The 18,298-nt window shown below is 48.6% G+C and overlaps 1 protein-coding gene across 1 annotated transcript in view; it reads left to right on the top strand.

The window, feature by feature from the left end:
- The first annotated feature begins 3,098 nt into the window (after positions 1–3,098).
- DLL3 (delta like canonical Notch ligand 3) overlaps positions 3,099–18,298 on the top strand; it is an 87,500-nt gene continuing 72,300 nt past the window's right edge. The window contains exon 1 of the mRNA XM_029571302.1: positions 3,099–3,244. Coding sequence (XP_029427162.1) covers positions 3,185–3,244 — 60 coding nt within the window. The 5' untranslated portion in view covers positions 3,099–3,184. The remainder of the gene's footprint in view (positions 3,245–18,298) is intronic.

The following is an 18,298-nucleotide window of genomic DNA, read 5'->3' as shown; positions in this document are numbered from 1 at the left end:
GGAAAAGCGGGGGAAGGTATGTGGGAGGGTTTCGGATGAGAGGACCAGCAGTGGCCCTCCCCTTCCCCCGCCAGGACTGGGAGCCCCTTCCTTCCCTCCTCTCCCCCCCCACCCCCCCCCAGCTTCTAGGCAACATGTGGCCAAGTGTCGGACTTAATGGTCCCCCCCCCGCAGCCGCCTTTGTGTTGGGCCTGGGAACCTGCCCCCATGTGTCCGAGTGTGAAAAAGTGTGTCCTCACACCGCCGGCACAAGTGGGCCTCGGGGACACTTTTCACACTTGCCAGGCACATGCAGGAATTTATGGCCGGGTGACACCTGCCCAGTCCCCGCTTTACACCCCGGCTCAGCCCCGGCAAACGGAGGCTTCTGTCCGGGGGGGGGGAGGGGGGTCCCCTCCGTGATTCTCTCCCTAAGGCTGGTTTCACTCTGGGATTTTATTAAATATCCTGGCGTCCCTGGGTCTCAAGCGGACAGCCTCCCGTTCCCTTTACTTACTAAAACGAGGGTTCCCCCTTCACATTGCGCGCCTGTGTGTGTGCACGCGCACTACAGACACAAGTTTTCCGCGTTCAGTTTTGTTTTTTTTTGCTTTGAATTCCTAAAGGTGAGGGTGAACCACACACGCGTTCCCGCTTCCCCGTCTGCATCGCTTTACACTCGACTTGGCTTTTAAATGGGACGAGACATTTGTGAAGCAGAAATCGAGGAGAGCTGAGCCTCTTCCCGGGAAGCAGAACTTTTGGGAGACACCAGAGAGGCAGAAGTGGATCCGGGACGTGCGGTAGCAAAAAACCGCAGCCACCGTCTCTCTCCCGCCGGACGGGGCTTGCGCTTGCCCCCGGGGGGAGCCTTCTGCCTGGGACCAGGGGGTGTCAAGCTGAGGCACGCGACCCAGACCCCATTACAAAACAGGCCAGAGGGAGCCCAGGCTTCAGGGGATCCTCCCCCCCCCCCCCCAATAAAGAGCTCTGCTCCCCTAATCAATCGCTGAGAGGGGTTCTCAGCCTTTTATAAGAGGCTTACGATCCCCTGCCCCCCGTCTGTTCCCAGCCCCCTGAGAAGCTGCATAAAATCTGCAACCCAACCTTGCCTTTCCCCCCCCCCCCCTAGATCTGGGATCCAGGACTCCCCCGGTCCTGCAGTAGCCCCTGCTCACCCTTCATTCCGGTGGGAGCGTTTCTTATCCCCTAGTGTAGGTCCGGTGATCTCCCATCTCGATCCGGACCGGCCCCTTCCCCTGGGCAGACTACGGTCCGGAGAGGGCATGGGAGGAAGAGGGTGGGAGCTATGGTGGGGGAATGTCCTGGGAGCAAAAAGAAGAAGAAGAAGAAGAAGAGATCAATGTTGAATTCAGGCATAACCCGGCGAGAGCGCGCGCACACGAGAAAATGACGTTTAATACGAACAAAATACAAATACACGCCTTAATGATTCCATAAGAGATCTCTGGAGTGAGCAGAAACTTCTCTACCCCTTCCCGGTGACTCCCACTTGCCTCCTCGGGACAACCTTTCCGAATTGAAGAGAGGGGAGAAGCTGGGGGGGGGGGGGGAGTGGAGGGAGGTGGGGGGGTAGGGGGGGGACCGAGACAGATGGCAGGGCACACGCCGCCTAGCAGAAGCCGGAGCGCAGCCTCGGGCAGATTCCGGCTCCATTCAGGCTCAGGATCCCACTGCTGCCAGAAGACAAAAGCGGCTCTTTCCCGAGACGCTCCTTCTGTTTGGCCTTAGATTACAAGCAGAGCAAAAGGGATTGATGACAAGAAATCAAAGCAGCCAGGACCAGAACTGGTGGGGATTGGGGACGGGAGGCCGAGAAATTATAAATCAGAAACCTAACCTGCCTGCCCTGGCTCCAGGATCCGGTGTCCTCCCCCCACCCCTTCCGAGATGTTCTACCTCTGCACCCCCTTTGCCAGCAGAGAGGGGGAGGGGGAGATGTGGGTGCAGGGGAATGCAGGGGCTTGAGGAGGCTTTCATTCTAGGGGAGGGGGCAGTAGTATTTGGTAAATGCGCGGTGTCATTTTAACAGATGTTGGCGCGTTAACCCCCTCCCCTTTCTAAAACCTCTCAAATGCACGGATCGGGGGGCGTTCCTGCTCGTGGGAAAAAAAAAAAAAAAGGGGGCCGATGGGTGCAGGAGGGGTGGGGGCGGCAGGTGCGGCTGATTACCATACAGCTGAAGGGAGAAGGCGTCCCTCCAAGCAATTATCGGAAAATCTCTCCCCCCCCCCCCCCCGTCCCGAACGCCATCCTAACTTCGGAACAAAGAGTCCCCCACCCGTAAGAAAAAGCAGCCGGAGCCGGAGGGACTGGCAGGAGTCCATCGCTTGCAAAGGGTGGCAGAGCTGGACCGGGGGGGAGGCAGCTGCGGGATAACCCCAGGACCCCACAGCCCTCACTAAAGCCAGAGGGCACTCCCAGTCCGGAGGGGGTCTGACTCCCAGGGCAGCCTCGGGACTCGGCTCCTGCCTCTCCGTCTCCGGCTGGGGTTTGAAATCTCGCAAGGCGGGTTCTGGAGCTTGTTAGGGATTTGCTACTATTTGGGATTTCTCTTTCCATCTTTCCTGTATTTAGAGAGGGAGGGGGAGCTGCCCTGGGGGTCCCACCTGTAGCAAATCCCTAGACTTAAGCCTGAAATCCCCTTCTCCTCCCCAGGAATCCCCCCTCCCCAGGTTAGTTTGCCTGTTTAGTTGGGGGGGGGGGGGGGGTAGAAGGTCATATTGGCGGGGGTGGGGGAGTGATTCAGCCCCAGCATCCAGAGAAGTGGGGGGAGGGGAGGCACCCATGACCCCACCCCTCAACTACTCCTGTGCACCCCAATGAAATATAATCGTTTTCTATTATTAAATCTTTCTTTCTTTTTTTTTTTTTTTTTAAAGAAAGGTTTGTGTCCAGTCTCGGCTATCAGAGAGCGACCCCCCCCCCCACCCCCTTGCTGCAGGGGCTGACCCCAGGGGAGGGGTCTCGTCCCCATTCTCTGGAGTTTGTTGGCTGCTGCCCGGGAGGGAGGGGACAGGAGCAGCTCCGGGGAGGTGGCCGTGCCGGGTATATAAAGGCTGGGCCAGTTGGCCCGGCTTCATTCATAGCCAGGAGCCCCCGAGGAGCGAGTGCCGCCCCCACCCTTTGGACTTAAACGCGTCGGTTGCGGCTGCGGGGGGGGGGGTCCCCGGAAACCTGCAGCATGTCCCGGCAGCTCTGCCTCGTCCTGCTCGGCTCCGTGTCCCTGCTCTGCGGGCAGCTGGTAAGTGAGAACCTGGGGGAGGTACTGGGGCGAGATGAGGGGTGCAGGGAGCCCCCCCACCCACGGGCAGCACATTAAGGGCGCTGCTGTTGATTGTGACAGAAGGAGACCTGCTCTGACCGTGCCACCGGTTCCACCCCTCCCCCACCCCCTTCAAGGACACCTGTTACTGCAGTGCCTGGTACTGGGGCAAGTCGGGGGAGGGGAGAAATATCAGGTACAGGAGAAGGTCATCCTGCATCACAAAACCAGGATTAGGACCCCCCCCCAGTCCGACCTGTATATAACCGGAGGGGGGAGGGGGTGCTAGGCACATGCCTACAGTGTCTATTGGGTAATCCAGCATGGATTTATGATAGGAAGCCGGGGGTAAAATGTGGGGGTGCTGGGGGTTTCTGAGTCCCTCCATCAGCTTTCACTGATGTTTTGTGGGCAAATCAGGGACCTACCTTAGGGCAGGGGCTTTCCCCCGGGAGCTGCAGCTGCGGCAGCAAAGCCGAGGAGAAGCAAAAGTGACAACCTGCTCCTTAGAGGCTCTGGGACCGTGCCCTGAGCCCTAATTTGTATCCTAACTCTCAAGGGGGTCTGAAACAGACAAAAAAAGGTTTGGGCAATATTTCTTCAAAGCGCCCCTGGAGATCTTTCCTCTGGGTTGGGGAGGGGGAGGAGAGGGAATTTCTCGCTGCTCACTTTACAAGTTAAAGTCCCATTTTTGCAAACTTTTTTTTTGTCATCGCATGGGTAAGAGGAGTAGAAAGCCCTGACTGTGTTTGCAATTCTTCTTCTCTTTTTGTTGTAGCTGATGCCCCTCAGGCATTAAGGGCTGGATTTCATTTTTCTAACCAAGGAAAGGGGGGAAACTGTGGGGTTGATTGGGACAAGGATGGGGCCGGCTGGTGCTCCTGTTGAGAGTGTGTAGGGGGGGGGTCTCCCGTGTTTGGCTGCAGGCTGTCCACTTCTCAGACCTCTGGGATATTGGGGAGGGACTGAGGACTATACTGGGTAAGAGGCTCTCTCCTTCCAATGCATTATCATTCTCTCTGCTGACCTGAGGAAGGGAGTCCTAGCTCCTCAAAACCCAGGCGAAAATGTACTAAAGGAATCCAATAAAAAGGTGTCACCCTGTATATCTTTTTCTTTTTATTTGTTAACCTTTATTTCCCTGTACTTATGTGGACTAAACAGGGCAACCACTCGACCTTTTTCCACCGCTTAGAGTGCCACAGAAGAAGGTGGTGGACCTCTTCTGGGATGCCATCTTCCCTTAATTAATGCTTGGTGTGTGTGAGGGCTCTGTCCATTTGTAGGGTGCACTGCGTAGAGTGAGGTGCTGGGGAGCCCTTTGTCCAGTGATTTACTGACAAGAAAAGCATCTTCCTCCCCGCAGCAGGACTGGCCAGAGCCTCATCCTTGGCTGCGCAGGACCTTGCCCTTGTGTGGCAGCTCTGCCCCTGTAGAGTATCCGTTAGTGGCGGACCTTGCCCCTGCAGCAGATGTTGGCACAGGAGCAGTGACCCTATAAAGGATGCATTTCCTGGGGGGGGGGGGCTATGCTCTTACACAGGATGAGTTCTTTTCCCACAGCGGATGCATTGTAGCTTGCTAACTGGGAAGCACTTCCATAGCGTGCATACATATACATTTATAGATTAGTTTTGGCATTTATATGGTGGGGTTACACGTGTCATATACAAACTTACAGACCAGCTAGACATGGTTGCTCTTTTAGGTAGAGCGAATAAGGGAAGGGTGAAGACAAGAGCCGCTTTAAAGATGAAGGAGGGAAGGGAGAGGCGGCATGGAGGGACTGTGCCAAATGTGAGGGGGGAGACAGCTTCAGTGGGGCTGGGCGTGAGGGTGAGAGCTTGACAGGCAGGTTGGGAAGAGTGTGGGGGGTGGGGGGGGGGGGGCGGCGGGGTGATGGTTGAAGAAGAGATTTTCAGACATGGAGTAAAAGTTTGCAGCCCAGTAATATGTGACAGGAAGGTAGTGTAGTCTGCACCGAAGAGGGCTGGAATGGACAGAGAGAGGCGGGTCTGGCAGCAGAATGGTATTTGTACTCTAGGGTGACGTCCTGGCATTGCCAACCAAGTTTGTACATTCTTGTGCACCGGAAGCCATGTTCTCTGTATCATATGCACCCATCAGACTCTATGATCTGCGCGTCGCATACACCAGGGGCCCCAGATCCTGTTGTACTGGGAGCTGCCATCCCTGCTCAGGACTGTTTTAATCATTGAAGGGGGCCCTGGGAAAACTTTTGTGGATAGGCCCCTTTTATTTTTCTTCATATCCACCTCCACCCTTTTTCATTTCCCAGGCTTTTGCACTCTCCTCCTTCCCTGTTAAACTGATGCTGCTGGCTTGCTGTTCTAGTTTTCCTCCTCTGGACTGGCTGATGGGAAGGCAGGAGCATGGTGCCTTGTTCCAGCCCCTTTGGGCTGACGTAAGCACACCTCTACCTTCTGTCTGCCCTCACCAGCCGATGTAAGCACACCTCTGTCACCTTCTAGCCAATGCAGGCTGACATAAGCACACCTCTACCTTCTGAGCCATGCAAAGCAACATATGGATAAAACAAGGTGGCTGCCCTGTCAGGCCACATGCCTCATTTGGTCCATGCAGGCAGGCCTGGCACTATTGGGTGTGCAAACCATCAATTGCATGGGGCAGCACACCCAGGGAGGCAGCAACATTGACAGCCCCCCCCCCCTTGCCCTCCCAACCCCCCTTGCCCCATCTGAAATGTCCAGATGAGACAGGAGTGATTACCAGATGCTCCTGCCCTGCCTGCTGATATTTAAAAATGGCATCAGCTGGCCCTATGGCCAGTGTCATTTTGTATGGAGGAACAGAAATACCTCCATATAACAAAATGGTGTTGGCCATAGGGCCAGCTGGCACCATTTTCAAATGCCAGCAGGCAGGGCAGGAGTGCCTGGGGACTGCTTCTGCCCCATTTGTCCATTTTGGACCTATAGATATGGGGGGGGGGGGGGGGGGAGGGGTGATTTTTAAAATTTTTGGATCCTAAGCTGAGTTTTATTTGATGGGGAAGGGGGGGCCATGTCACATGAATAAATAGAAATGGGAATTGGGGGTGCAAGGAGAGAGGAGAGGTGGGCGGGCACGAAGAGGAGGGGGAGGTCAAAGCCAGGGAAAGAGCTTCTACTGCTGAGCCCAGGGAAGGTGGAAGAGGAGGAAGCTGCTGCCGCTACTAAGTCAGCACTGGGGGCAGCATGGGAAGAGAGGGGGGGGGGGGGGGGTTTGGGGAGCATAGGGAGAGAGGAGGGAGGGGGATAGAGGGTGCCTAGCAGCAAAATGTTGCATCCTTTCAGGCCAGGAATGTTATCTGACCCGGGACAATACAGGATAGAAACAGAACCTGGTAAATGGCCTTTTCGGTACCCTGTTGCTTTAATAATGGTTATTAGCTCTATTAATTATATATAAATTTTTCCCCTTTGCCTTCAACCACTTTTTAAGGCAATTTTTAAACCCTGCATGGGGCTTGCAGTCCCACAGGTACAACATAGCGGTGGCACTGCACGCTCATCTTGAAAGGGAAGCCCTGCGCAGGGTCTCTCTCTTTAGAAGTGCGCCAGCTGTGGGAACACAGCTGGAGCTTCTTCCATAGATACATGGGCTCCTGCTTTTTTTTTGTTTTCATTTTTTTTCACTCAGCTTTGTTTCTGTTTTGAGATGCTTATCTTGAATATATTTTGTAAATAACTACTTCTGTTCTTTTGCGGGGGGGGGGGGGGGAGATGCCATTTCAGTCTTCGCACAGAGCGCACTGGTTAAGCCTCTGCATGCAGGTGGATGACGCACCTCCACCTTTTGGGCTGAGCAGGCTGCTGTGACCATGGTGTTAAGGGCCTTGTGCTTTTGCATGCATATTATACATAACACAAATGTGTCTGAAATCATGTCACAGTAGTTGGGGGAATGTGTCATCTGTGTTTTTTCGGGGAAGATTGCAATAAATAATCAGGAAATACCTACATTTATAAATGAAAAAAAATCCATCCTGCTTTGGTTAAAGGTAATCTCTGAAATGGTTGACTGGGCTGAAATGGGACGTTTCTCGTTATTTCTCATCAAACAAAAAAAAAAATCATATTCTGTTGTCACTTCAGTAACAGTGACAAACTCCCTCCATTACAAGACAATTTGTGAAGTTACAGAAAACCATGCAAAGACTTCACTCAAAATGTATATAGCAAATCTGCCATACCAAAACAGCACCAACTCCCAGAATTCATCCTACGGTATATGAAAAGGCAGCACTGCATATATTCCATAGGGCCCTAAAACACCAAAATACCTCCTATAGGGAAGACTGCTACAGATCTCTACATGCTAACAGAATCCCTCCCTTCACAGAATATGGACCCTAACCAAATACAGAATAAATGACTACAAATTAGGAATAGAAATAGGCAGAGGCAAACTGAATTGCCTTTCCTCTGCTGTCTGCTCCAGTTTAACCCCTCCTCTCTTGGTATCTGCAGACAGGAGGCGAGGTCCCAAGAGGAGAAGGGAGCAGTATAAGGAAGCAGAGTGGCTATTCTTTGCTGTGCAGTATCTCCTCCAGGCTCACCCCCTCCTGTCCACAATGACAGGATTAGGAAGCAGAGTGGCTCTTTGCTCCCCTGTGTTTGCTTCAGGCTTATTCCTTCTCTCCTGTTTCTTGTAGTTGCCTGGGAGGGGGCTGGTGCAGGAAGTAGAGGGCTGTTCTCTGCTGCCTCAGCTTGGGATCACTGGCCAGCAGAATTATTGTCCCATGGAATATATGCAGTGCTGGTGATTTATCTTCCTAGCCTAGTGCTATTTAGTGAGTGCCAGGTTTAGAAATGAGCCTCAAAAACCATAGCCATTGGTGCATGAGGAGCAGAGACTGCATCCCCTGCTGTATGGGCGCTTTTGCAGCTGCCCCGACCCTACATAGCATGTGCTTAAGCAGTGGTATATTAGTGACTGTGCATGATGACCTGGTCACTTGTTAAAGGCGTCCCAAGGCTGCTTCTAGCGTCCTGAAGCCTGCAGCCATAACTGCAGAGGGGAAAAGCTTTGGAGTCTGCTGAAGAGAGATTCTGGGCTGGAAAGTAAAGATACAGGAAGAGAAGAGAGGCTGAAGCAGGGACTGGCTGTTAGGAACTTGGCAGGATGAGGAAGGGGAAGCGGAAGCAAAAGTCCCATAGCACAGCTGAGACTTTGCAAAACTGAAGCGCGCCAGGGATTAAAGCTTCACCGTGCAAGCAGATTAATGCGGCACAGCAGCAGTGAGCGTTGGCAATCTCCTGGGATTGCATCAGGAGCTCCAGTGCTTTTACAGACCTAGCCCAGGAACCTCAGTATCCCCAAACTCCTGAACTGAATTATCCATGTTTTGGGACTCTCAGGTTTCAAGATAAATGTAAATGAATGAAGACTCTTAATGCTAGAACGGATCGGGTTAAGATGCCCACTGAAAAGGTAGCTTCTTGACAAATGAAATATCTAGGGATATATGCATCAAACAGAGCTATAGGACCTGATTTACGAAACACTACTACAAACCCCCACTCTCTGTCCCCTACATTTAGTGCATTTTTCCATAAACATAAAGAGCATGTTTGCTAAAGATTTCCCCCCATGTTGTGCCAATGAGACAAATGCTTATTGCATAAAGTTCAAAATGAGAGAAATCCTGTAGTGCAGGTGTCCCCAGGCTATGGCTTGAGGGCTAGATCCAGCCAGCAGAGTAAATCTTTCCAACCCACTAACCTTTCCCTGCCTGCAGCTGGATCCACCCAGAACAAGGTTTCCTTCTAGTTTTTGTCACACCTGCAGCAGAGGCCTGGCAAATTCTGCAGTGCCTGCAGGGTTCCCAACCCCCACCGGCAACAGAAGGCTCCTGCCATGATGCAAATGCAAAGGGCCAGTGGGTTCCCATTCCCAACCCCCCCTGGGTGAGAGGAAGGGAGTATGAGGGAGAGAAGAGGGGAGAGGTGAAAGGAGTGAAAGAAACAAGGATAAAAGGAGAAGAGATGATGAAAGGTATAGGGAAGGAGAGGGAAAAAGTGTCTATGTGGGGTGGATGAAGAGGAGTGGGAGAGAGTGTGCCACTTCCCACTGCCTGGGAGGCATATGCTGGGGAAGGATGCCCAGGAGAGGGTGGCAGTGCTACTGCTAACTTCCTTAGGAACATTCTCATTGACACGGTATCTACCTCCATCCCTCCGGGAAGCTGACCCCAGCCTCCTCCCTTCCCCGACTGACATGGAGGCAAGAAAGCAAGGATATAATGACAGGAGAAGGTGGTTTAGCCTGCTTTGCAGAGAGAACTGGTGCTCCATAGTTGCCACATCTCACATTGAAGACGATACATGATGTTGATGAACCTCCGACTATACCACATGACAGCTTAATAAAATCCATAGCATATAATTATAAATCCCCACCCCCACCCCCATTCAATGCAGGGCAAGTTCCTGAAATCAAACTTTCTGTGGAACTCTGGTAAATTAGAGAAAAATCAGACAGCAAGACCCATGGTGATGCTTGCCTGTCATTAATCAACCTGCTCTGGAAAGTACTGCAAAGTGAAGGAAGCAAAGCTTGCAGGCTAGCCATCCACACTAGGAGGCACAACTAGTATTGGTGACATAGGCACTCAATGTGGATAGTTCACTCATGTCTAGTCATCAGATAAAAAACAAAAAAAAACACGTAAACTTGCCTTGTACTGGGCTGGCCCAGTACCAGAACCGTACCCTGCCATGCAGAGGAATCTGGGTTCCATTTCCAGTTCTAATGCTCCCCGGGTCAGAAATATAGAACATGATGGCAGCAACTCCAGCCAGGCCTGCAGAGGCAGCACTCACAGCCCCAGGGGAAAGAGAGGAGAGGGGAGGGAGTCAGTCCCCCGGGCAATAGCCAGCTTCAGGGCCCATGATTGCAGTTTCCAGATAACCTTGGTGCATGGCCCCCAGCTGACTGTCACTGTAACGAGTGACTAAAATAAGTTAGGAGGGGATATGAAATGGGGGAGGGGAAAACCCAGGTAGTATTAGTTATTAATCATTTGTTGAGCATGTACAGAGACAGTCCCTGCTCCTGGGAGCTTATAATCTAGTCAAGACAGACAATCGAAAACCTAATAAGCCATGAGTGCAAAGAACTAAACCAGGAAGTTAAAGGTGGTAACTGTGAAAGAGGAGGACTCCTGGCACCAGATCCCATTCCAGATTCCAACTGACCTGGAAGTCAAAAAGGAACAAGAAAAAACTGCTATCACCTAGAATAAATGAGACCACTGCTATCACCTAGAATAAATGAGACCACCACACTTGGTTTTAAAAAATCTTGTACAAGGACACTACAGTGAAAGGACTATTATCTAACCTTCATAAAACCTTAGCCTAAGAATTGAACAATTCATGTTATGGCTTGGAACAACTGGTTAGAGGAACTACTGAGCCCGATATAAAATTCTTTTCAGAACCTGTCCAACTCCAGTGGAATGTTACACATACAAGTGATATGTGTGCATGTATGCACGTTTATAATGTTTTATACACCTTATGAGTATGCATACGCTTGCAATATCACATGGAAATTTTAATGGAGAAATGGGGTGGGGCTCAGAAAAATGTACACAAGTTGCTATTTGTAAGCAGGATATGCACATACATTACTGAATCGGAACACTTTTACGCCTGCTGACTTACACAATTGAAATCGGACTTGTCTTCTGTCTGCAGTTTTGGGTAGGAGGTCAGGGTGAATCGGTAGAGCTTCAGGGTGTAGATGATTTGGTAAAAGTCTAGGTGAACTGGCGGAGATATCGGGGACCTGGCGATTCCAAGTATGTTCCAAAAATACTAGGCTTTGCTCAGTGTAGGCATATTCTTTAAAATATACCTGTCTCCATATTTAATTTGGTTATTAGGCACACGTTGTTACAATTATTTCACATGTAAAATATACACGTGCACTTTTTTTTTTTAAATGGGTAGAGAAAGTAAACGTTTTCCTGTATTTCAAATGAAAGCGCATGCTACAATATCCATACATTCTTTCAGGGCAGAAATATGCAGAATTTTATGAACTGTGCAGATTATAAAACACTAGCATAAATCTCCAAACATCCACTTACATGCGCAAACAGTGTACCATGGACAGTTTTGAAAACTGGGCTCCCTAATAACAAAAAGCAGGCGCAACGCTAGAGAAATTGTGGGTATAAAGGAATGTTCTTTCACATATGATGGAAATGTTTCATGGATATTGTGATCATCATGGACATCGATTAGAGATTGGCTATGTCAAGTCATACACCTATCTCTAAGCTAAAACTGGACCACAAACTACTCTATTGGGATGCAGAAAGGGAGACACTAGGGCCTCAGGCCTTTCATAAACTAATATATTTACTCAGGGGTGTCATTAGCCCTAGGCACACGGGGCCTGTGCCCTGAGATTTCTTCAGCAACTGTCGGGTCGTGAAGTAAAGGAGAGACCCAGTGGGGCTACCATGGACTTCATCTCACAGAGAACAAAGAGGTCCATCCTGTGGTGGCTGAAGAAAAGTTCCAGAAGAGAGGGGGAGGCTCAGAGTGAGAGTGTGTGTGAGAGAAAGCATGTATCTGAGAATGAGAGCCTATATGTGGGTATGTATGAGAGAATCTTTGTATGAGGGAGTCTGTGAGAGTGAGAGCCTGTGTGAGAGGAAGCCTGTGGGGTTGAGATCATGTGGGGGTGTGTGTAAGAACATGTGTATGTATGAGAGAAAGTGTGCATGATGTGTGTGTGTGTATGAGGAAGTGTGTATGAGAGCATTTGTGAGAGCGAGACGAAGTGTATTAGAGCATATCTGTGTGAGAGAGGAAGAGTGTATGAGTGTGAGAATGAGCATGTGGGTATGTGTGAGAGGAAGTATGTATGATGGGTGTGGGAGAAGGTGTGTGTGAGAATGTTACAGAATGTGTATATGACAGAGAATAGAGTTTGTGTGCTCCATTCCATGCTACCCAACTAATCCAAGACATCTTAGGGTGACTGGAAATCAAATATTCCCAGGAATGGGCAGCAGGAGATTTTTATCCTTATGAATTTTAAATTATAGTTAATGTGTGTATCGTTCTGAAATATTTTAATGGTGTTTGGAAAATTTAAAATAAAATGTAATTATTGGATATTATTCTATTCAACTGTTTTGAAATATTTATTTTTATTACTATGGTTTTACTATGATTGTTTTGTTTCTTGATTTTGTTGTTTGTGTTATGAGGAATGGTATTTGTTTTCCATTGTTGTACTCCATACAGAGTCTGGCTTTTTGCAGTTTCCAATGTTTGTCTGCTCATTTTTATTTCTACTTTATAGCCTCTGTATTTTGTACTTGGTAAGGGTCTGTGTCCTGTGTGTGTGATGGAGGTGAGGTATTCTGCTAGCATGTAGTTTCTGTGTAGTGATCTATAGAGCCTGACTTGTTCTGTTTTCCTAATAGAAGGTGTATTGGTGTTTTAGGGCCTGGTGTAATATTTGCAGTGTTGCCTTTTCATAGGTAGGGTTCTTACTGTGAGTCTTGTAGTCAAGATGTTATGGTATGGCAGGTTAGCTATAGGTTGAGTACATTTTTTGCAGGAATTTGAGTTGTACAATGTTCCTGGTAGTGGAGGAAGTTTGGGTTGCTGCTTTTGAGGTGACACCAGAATCTGAATATTTTTCTATGGTAAGTGGCAAAGGGATATGCCCTTGTTCTGCTTTGTACCCTTTGTTGGGGGAGTTTCTGTGAACACAATGTATTGTAGAACTTGAGGTGCAGGTTTTATATTACAATTCTGTTCTATCCTGTTTAAACCCCAGATTTCCCTCCGCTGTTTGATGCTCTCAAAATATTTGAGTGGTAATTTTACTAGTTGGTTGAAACTGGCCAGGGGTTGCTTTGTTACTTAGAAGGTTCTTTTATCTAGAGGCAACTGTATGGGAACGTAGAACAGATCATTTGTATGATGTCTGATTGGATGTTTTTATAGGATTGTTCTTGGGGAGAGGAGAAGCTGCTGATCATGATTGAGTTAATTATCACAATTTCAGGGAGGAAGGAAAAGGAAGGCCTATAGGACCGTGCCCCAGATCTTTTGGGTACCTAGCAATACCTCTGCGTTTACTGCAGGCAAAGAGGATGGCGCCAGTTATGAAATGGAAGCCAGTGTCTGTTTCAATGGTAGAATACCAGAGAGATGCAGTGTCACTTAGGAACTAACGAGCCAATACAGTACGCTCCGATGGGCCCGCAACATGCAAATGCATGTTGATGGCCCTATTAGGTATTCACACGCGATTCAGAAAGGAAAATGTGCAGCCAAGCCGCACATAGGCGCTAATTTCTTCGGGCACTGGGAAAGTGCACAGAAAAGCAGTAAAAACTGCTTTTCTGTGCACCCTCCGACTTAATATCATGGCGATATTAAGTCGGAGGTCCCGAAAGTTACCAAAAGTAAAAAAAAAAAAAAATTGAAGTCGGCTCACGGGTCGAAAACCGGATGCTCAATTTTGCCGGCGTCCGGTTTCCGAACCCTTGGCTATCAGCGGGCTCGAGAGCAGACGCCGGCAAAATTGAGCGTCTGCTGTCAAACCAGCTGACAGCTGCCACTCCAGTCCAAAAGGAGGTGCTAGGGACGCGCTAGTGTCCCTAGTGCCTCCTTTTGCCTGTTTTTACCGCTGGACCTAATTTGCATACTGAATCGCGTGCACAGGAGAGCGGGCATTCGCCCACTCTCCCGCAGACTTTACTGTATTGGCCCATAATATAGCCACTATGCAAATGTTTGGAAGAATGAAAACACAGCTCAGCTCTGAGGTAGGACAAGGAGCCACAAGTAAAGTAACTCATGACCAGAATAAGACAGCTAATGGCAGAAAGACCCACCCCTCACCATTCCAGGAGGAATCTATTCCCAATTATTTGTAAGATGATGAAGTAATGAACGGAAATGAGACAAAATGGAATCCCCACATATAGTGTAATCAATGGACAGAATTAAGTGATGATGGTTTGTAACCTCCTATAAAAACAAAAGTTTGTAAACCCTGACTGATGTTGATGATGAATAATCCCAATAAATGCAAAATATAGGAAAAGGTGCTGGAAGGAAAGGGCCACCCGTGAATGACAAGCAGTCAGGTGGCAGAAGAGCTATTCCCTTCCCTTCCCCCACCCGACAGAGTGCCAAACAAATCCACCATGCTGAGGGCCACCACGCCACCGAGGAGGATCTTCCATCACAAAGGAGTGAGTGAGTACAATAACTTTTCTACAAAAGTCTGAACTCCTAAGTCCATAGTTACTGTGCCTTATGGTGTGAGTAAAATACCTAGGCAAGGCTTTGAATGGGTGTGTGATAAATGCACATATCTAGAATCACACAGTCAGAGGAAAGTGTGCCTGATTCTAAATGAGGTGGTTTTATTTTTACTTGTTAGCAGGGAGAAATGAAGTTCTTGATGAGCAGTATCTGGGAGAATCCAGGAAGATCTTCAGATTGCACTTAAGAGATATACCTGAAAACTGAAGCTCTCAACAGGGCTGGAAAAGTCTCTGGCACCAGTTTGTCCAGTTGCAGAAAATTCAGCACCTGCCACAAGGGCTGGGAAGGGAGACTCCTGCAGCAGAGCTGGGGCCGGAGACCTGCGGCTGCAGCTAAAGAGGCACTGCAGCCAGGACTCGGCAGCAGAGTCTGGAACCAGGAAACTGCCACCAGGGTCAGGAAGCCACTTCTGTGGCCAGGGCCAGACAGCAGCCACAAGGCTGGCTGAGGAGATGCTGCAGCAGGACAGGCTGGAGGGAGAAACATTGGGAGGAGGGCAAAAGGAGAACAAACAAAGTCAAAGCAAAAAAAAAAAAAGTTTCTCTGCTTCTAAAAGTTTTGCCTGGCACCTGGGTTTTTCAAAAACATTTTCCACTTTGGTCTCACACAGGATAGTTAGGGGAGGGTGTGGAGGGTGCTGACATTAAGGGGGATTGTTGTACCTTTTCAGCCTCTATCAGGTCATGTGGAAAGGAAACCCTAAGGTATTGTATAAGAGGACTGAGGGCATATTATTGACTCAAAGAATAACAGGTTAATGGAAGAATACAATGGGTTAATAAGAATTGGATTGAATAATATTTGTCTTCCCCTTACAGCAGGGTTTCCCAAACCTGTCCTGGGGACCCCACAGCCTGTCGGGTTTTCAGGATATCCACAATGAATATGCATGAGATACATTTGCAAATACTGAGTCTCCATGGTATGCAAATGTATCTCATGCATATTCATTGTGGATATCCTGAAAACCCGACTGGCTGTGGGGTCCCCAGGTCAGGTTTGGGAAGCCCTGCCTTACAGCTATGTCTGACACGTCATAGTCCACGGAGAGAATAGACTTCAGCATAGGGGCTTTTCAGCTGGGAATAAATGCCACCAGAATCTTTCCAGGTTGTAATAAAGAATTCCCTTTCTAGCTCTGTGTGGCCCGATGGCAAACATGCAGCGCAGCTCTTCAGTAGTGTAATGGCATAGGTACCCAGGCCTCTCCACATCACAGCGCTATATGGAAAACAGCAAAATGCAGAGAGGAAGCACACATGAAGCTGAGCTGTCAGCAATAAGTGAAGTCCTAAAGAGCCCAGTAAGGCTGCAGAGACTTCTGGCAAAAGCTAGAAACGCATCAAATTTGTGCCTCCAGGGATGATGCCATGCAGCATTCTCCAGAGAAATGAGGCAAATTCCCTTAACTTTCGCATTAGAGTGGGAGCTTAGGTCAGTACTAGCGTTGGTGCTCTGGTGATGCTAGGCTTAGGAACAGGACTGCTGCTGGAATAAACGGTACCCTGAGTAGCCGGAGGGACATGGCTGGCCCCCCCCCCCCCCCCCTTGATGAGAGCGACTGCAGGCTGTGTGGGTGCATATCACTAACAGTTGCACTGGTGGTATCCTCCCACACAGTCCCGCCCTGGTTAGGGGTAGAGGTAGGGTTTGGATTAGGGATTGGAGCTGGGGCCAAGGTCTCTCTTTGGCTATCTGCTGTATATGGCACTAATGGCAGTGACTGTGGAGAAGGTAAACTGAACGCTTGTTAGCTGCGTAATGAAAACTGAGACCAGCATTTGAAAGGAAGCTTTTTGTGATGGTTTGGGCGGAGGCTTTGAAGGCCTGCTGGATACTGAAGATGCTGCTGCTGCTCACAGGCCAGAGCTTTTCATTTACAACTTTCTCCCAGTTCTCAATGCTGATACTTAACTTTCTTCAAGCTCCTTTTTTAAACTGACCATACAGAGCACCTCTGGCACACTTTCCTTCCTTAAGGTCACCACAGAGGAGAATCTTTGGCAGCCTCAATGGGTATGCTAGCTCTTGCCAAAACCTCAGCATCTGGAATACAGAAGTGCAATCAGCACCACCACATGGTAGATTTTCATCTTAGTTGCTGTAATGATGCTCTGCTGGTCCCAAAGCCGTTCTAATAGCCTTCAAAATGCTTTAGATACGACTGAATGCAATATTTATTTATTTGGACTTATTGTGGTATGCAACCTCTGCATCAGATACGTAACCACTGAGTTGCAACTGTACTTCCTAAATATGTAAACATATTAATACCCTGGAGAAGTTCACTACTGACAAGCAATTCAGCTACACCATCCCTGCTTAGGTTTTATTAGAGAGCTGATAAAGAAGTTTAGTTTTAATATTTATCTTTAGTCCAAATTGTTTTGTTGTCACAAAGTGAGTGGTTATCTCTTGGATGTCTCTGAGTGAACAAGCACTGAATCAACGGCAAAGAATCGCTGTCTACTATAGCTGTCCTGAAACCGATCCTTGGGACACCCCCTGCCAGTCTGGTTTTCAGGATACTTACAATGAATATGCACTATCTCCATAACTTATAAATCTTTCACATGCATATTCATTGTGGCTGTCTGGAAAACCAGACTGGTCGGGTGTGTCCCGATGACTGAATTGGATGCATTCTTCACACATCTTCAAACTGGCACATACTCTGGCCAAGTTTTATTTTTTTTAATGCATTATATTCTAGATTTAATTCACAGTGAATTAAATTTGGGTACTGTAGGTATTTTCCTGTCCACAGAGGATTTAGAATGAGAAATTACTACTTGCCTGATAATTTCCTTTCCTTTAGGACAGTCAGATGAATCCAGAACCAATGGGTTATGCACCTCTACCAGCAGATGGAGACTGAACAAACCGACCTCACAGTATATATACTCCTGCAGTGACATCATCCCACCAGTATTCTTTTCAAAAGCAACTGTGGACAGACTAGCAAAATTCTTGATTAAAAACAAAATAACCAATTCTGTACTCAAGCATGAATTAACACTAGTCTAGGGACTGGATTAACACTTACCAATAATCCCTGGAAACACTTAGCCATGCAGAAGGACCATAGCCCAATCATTCGGCAGCCAAGGGCGGGAAGCCGGATTCATCTGTCTGTCCCAAAAAAAAGGAAATGATCAGGTAAGTAGTAATTTTTCATTTCTTAGCATCCAGGCAGATGAATCCAGAACCAGTGAGTTATACCCAAGCTACTCCTGAAAAACCGCACATGCAAAGGTTGCATCCTCCCAGGCCTGTACATCCAGACAATAATACTTGGAAAAGGCGTGTAAAGAGGACCACGTCGCAGCTCAGCAAATGTCAACAGGGGACAACAATCTAACCTCCACCCATGACACTGTCTGAGCCCTGGTGGAATGAGCCCTAACCTAAGTGGGCATCTACTTTTCAGCTGCCACATACACAGCCGTGACCACCTCCTTAATCCAGCGAGCTATTGTAGCCTGTGAAGCTGGTTCACCCTGTTTTCCTCCACCATGAAGGATGAACAGGCAATCTGTCTTTCAGAAAGGTTTAGAAACCTCCAGATATCTCATGACACGTCTCTTGACATCCAAGAGTTGCAACAGCGATATTCCTCCACATCTCTTTCCTTATCCAAGGATGGTAAGGAAATGGACTGATTCAAGTGAAAATCTGAGACCATTTTTGGCGA

The sequence above is a fragment of the Rhinatrema bivittatum genome, chromosome 11, assembly GCF_901001135.1.
Source record: "Rhinatrema bivittatum chromosome 11, aRhiBiv1.1, whole genome shotgun sequence".
Taxonomy (NCBI): Eukaryota; Metazoa; Chordata; class Amphibia; order Gymnophiona; family Rhinatrematidae; genus Rhinatrema; species Rhinatrema bivittatum.
Note: the sequence above shows the minus strand (reverse complement) of the source record. Positions and strands in the feature narration are given on the sequence as shown.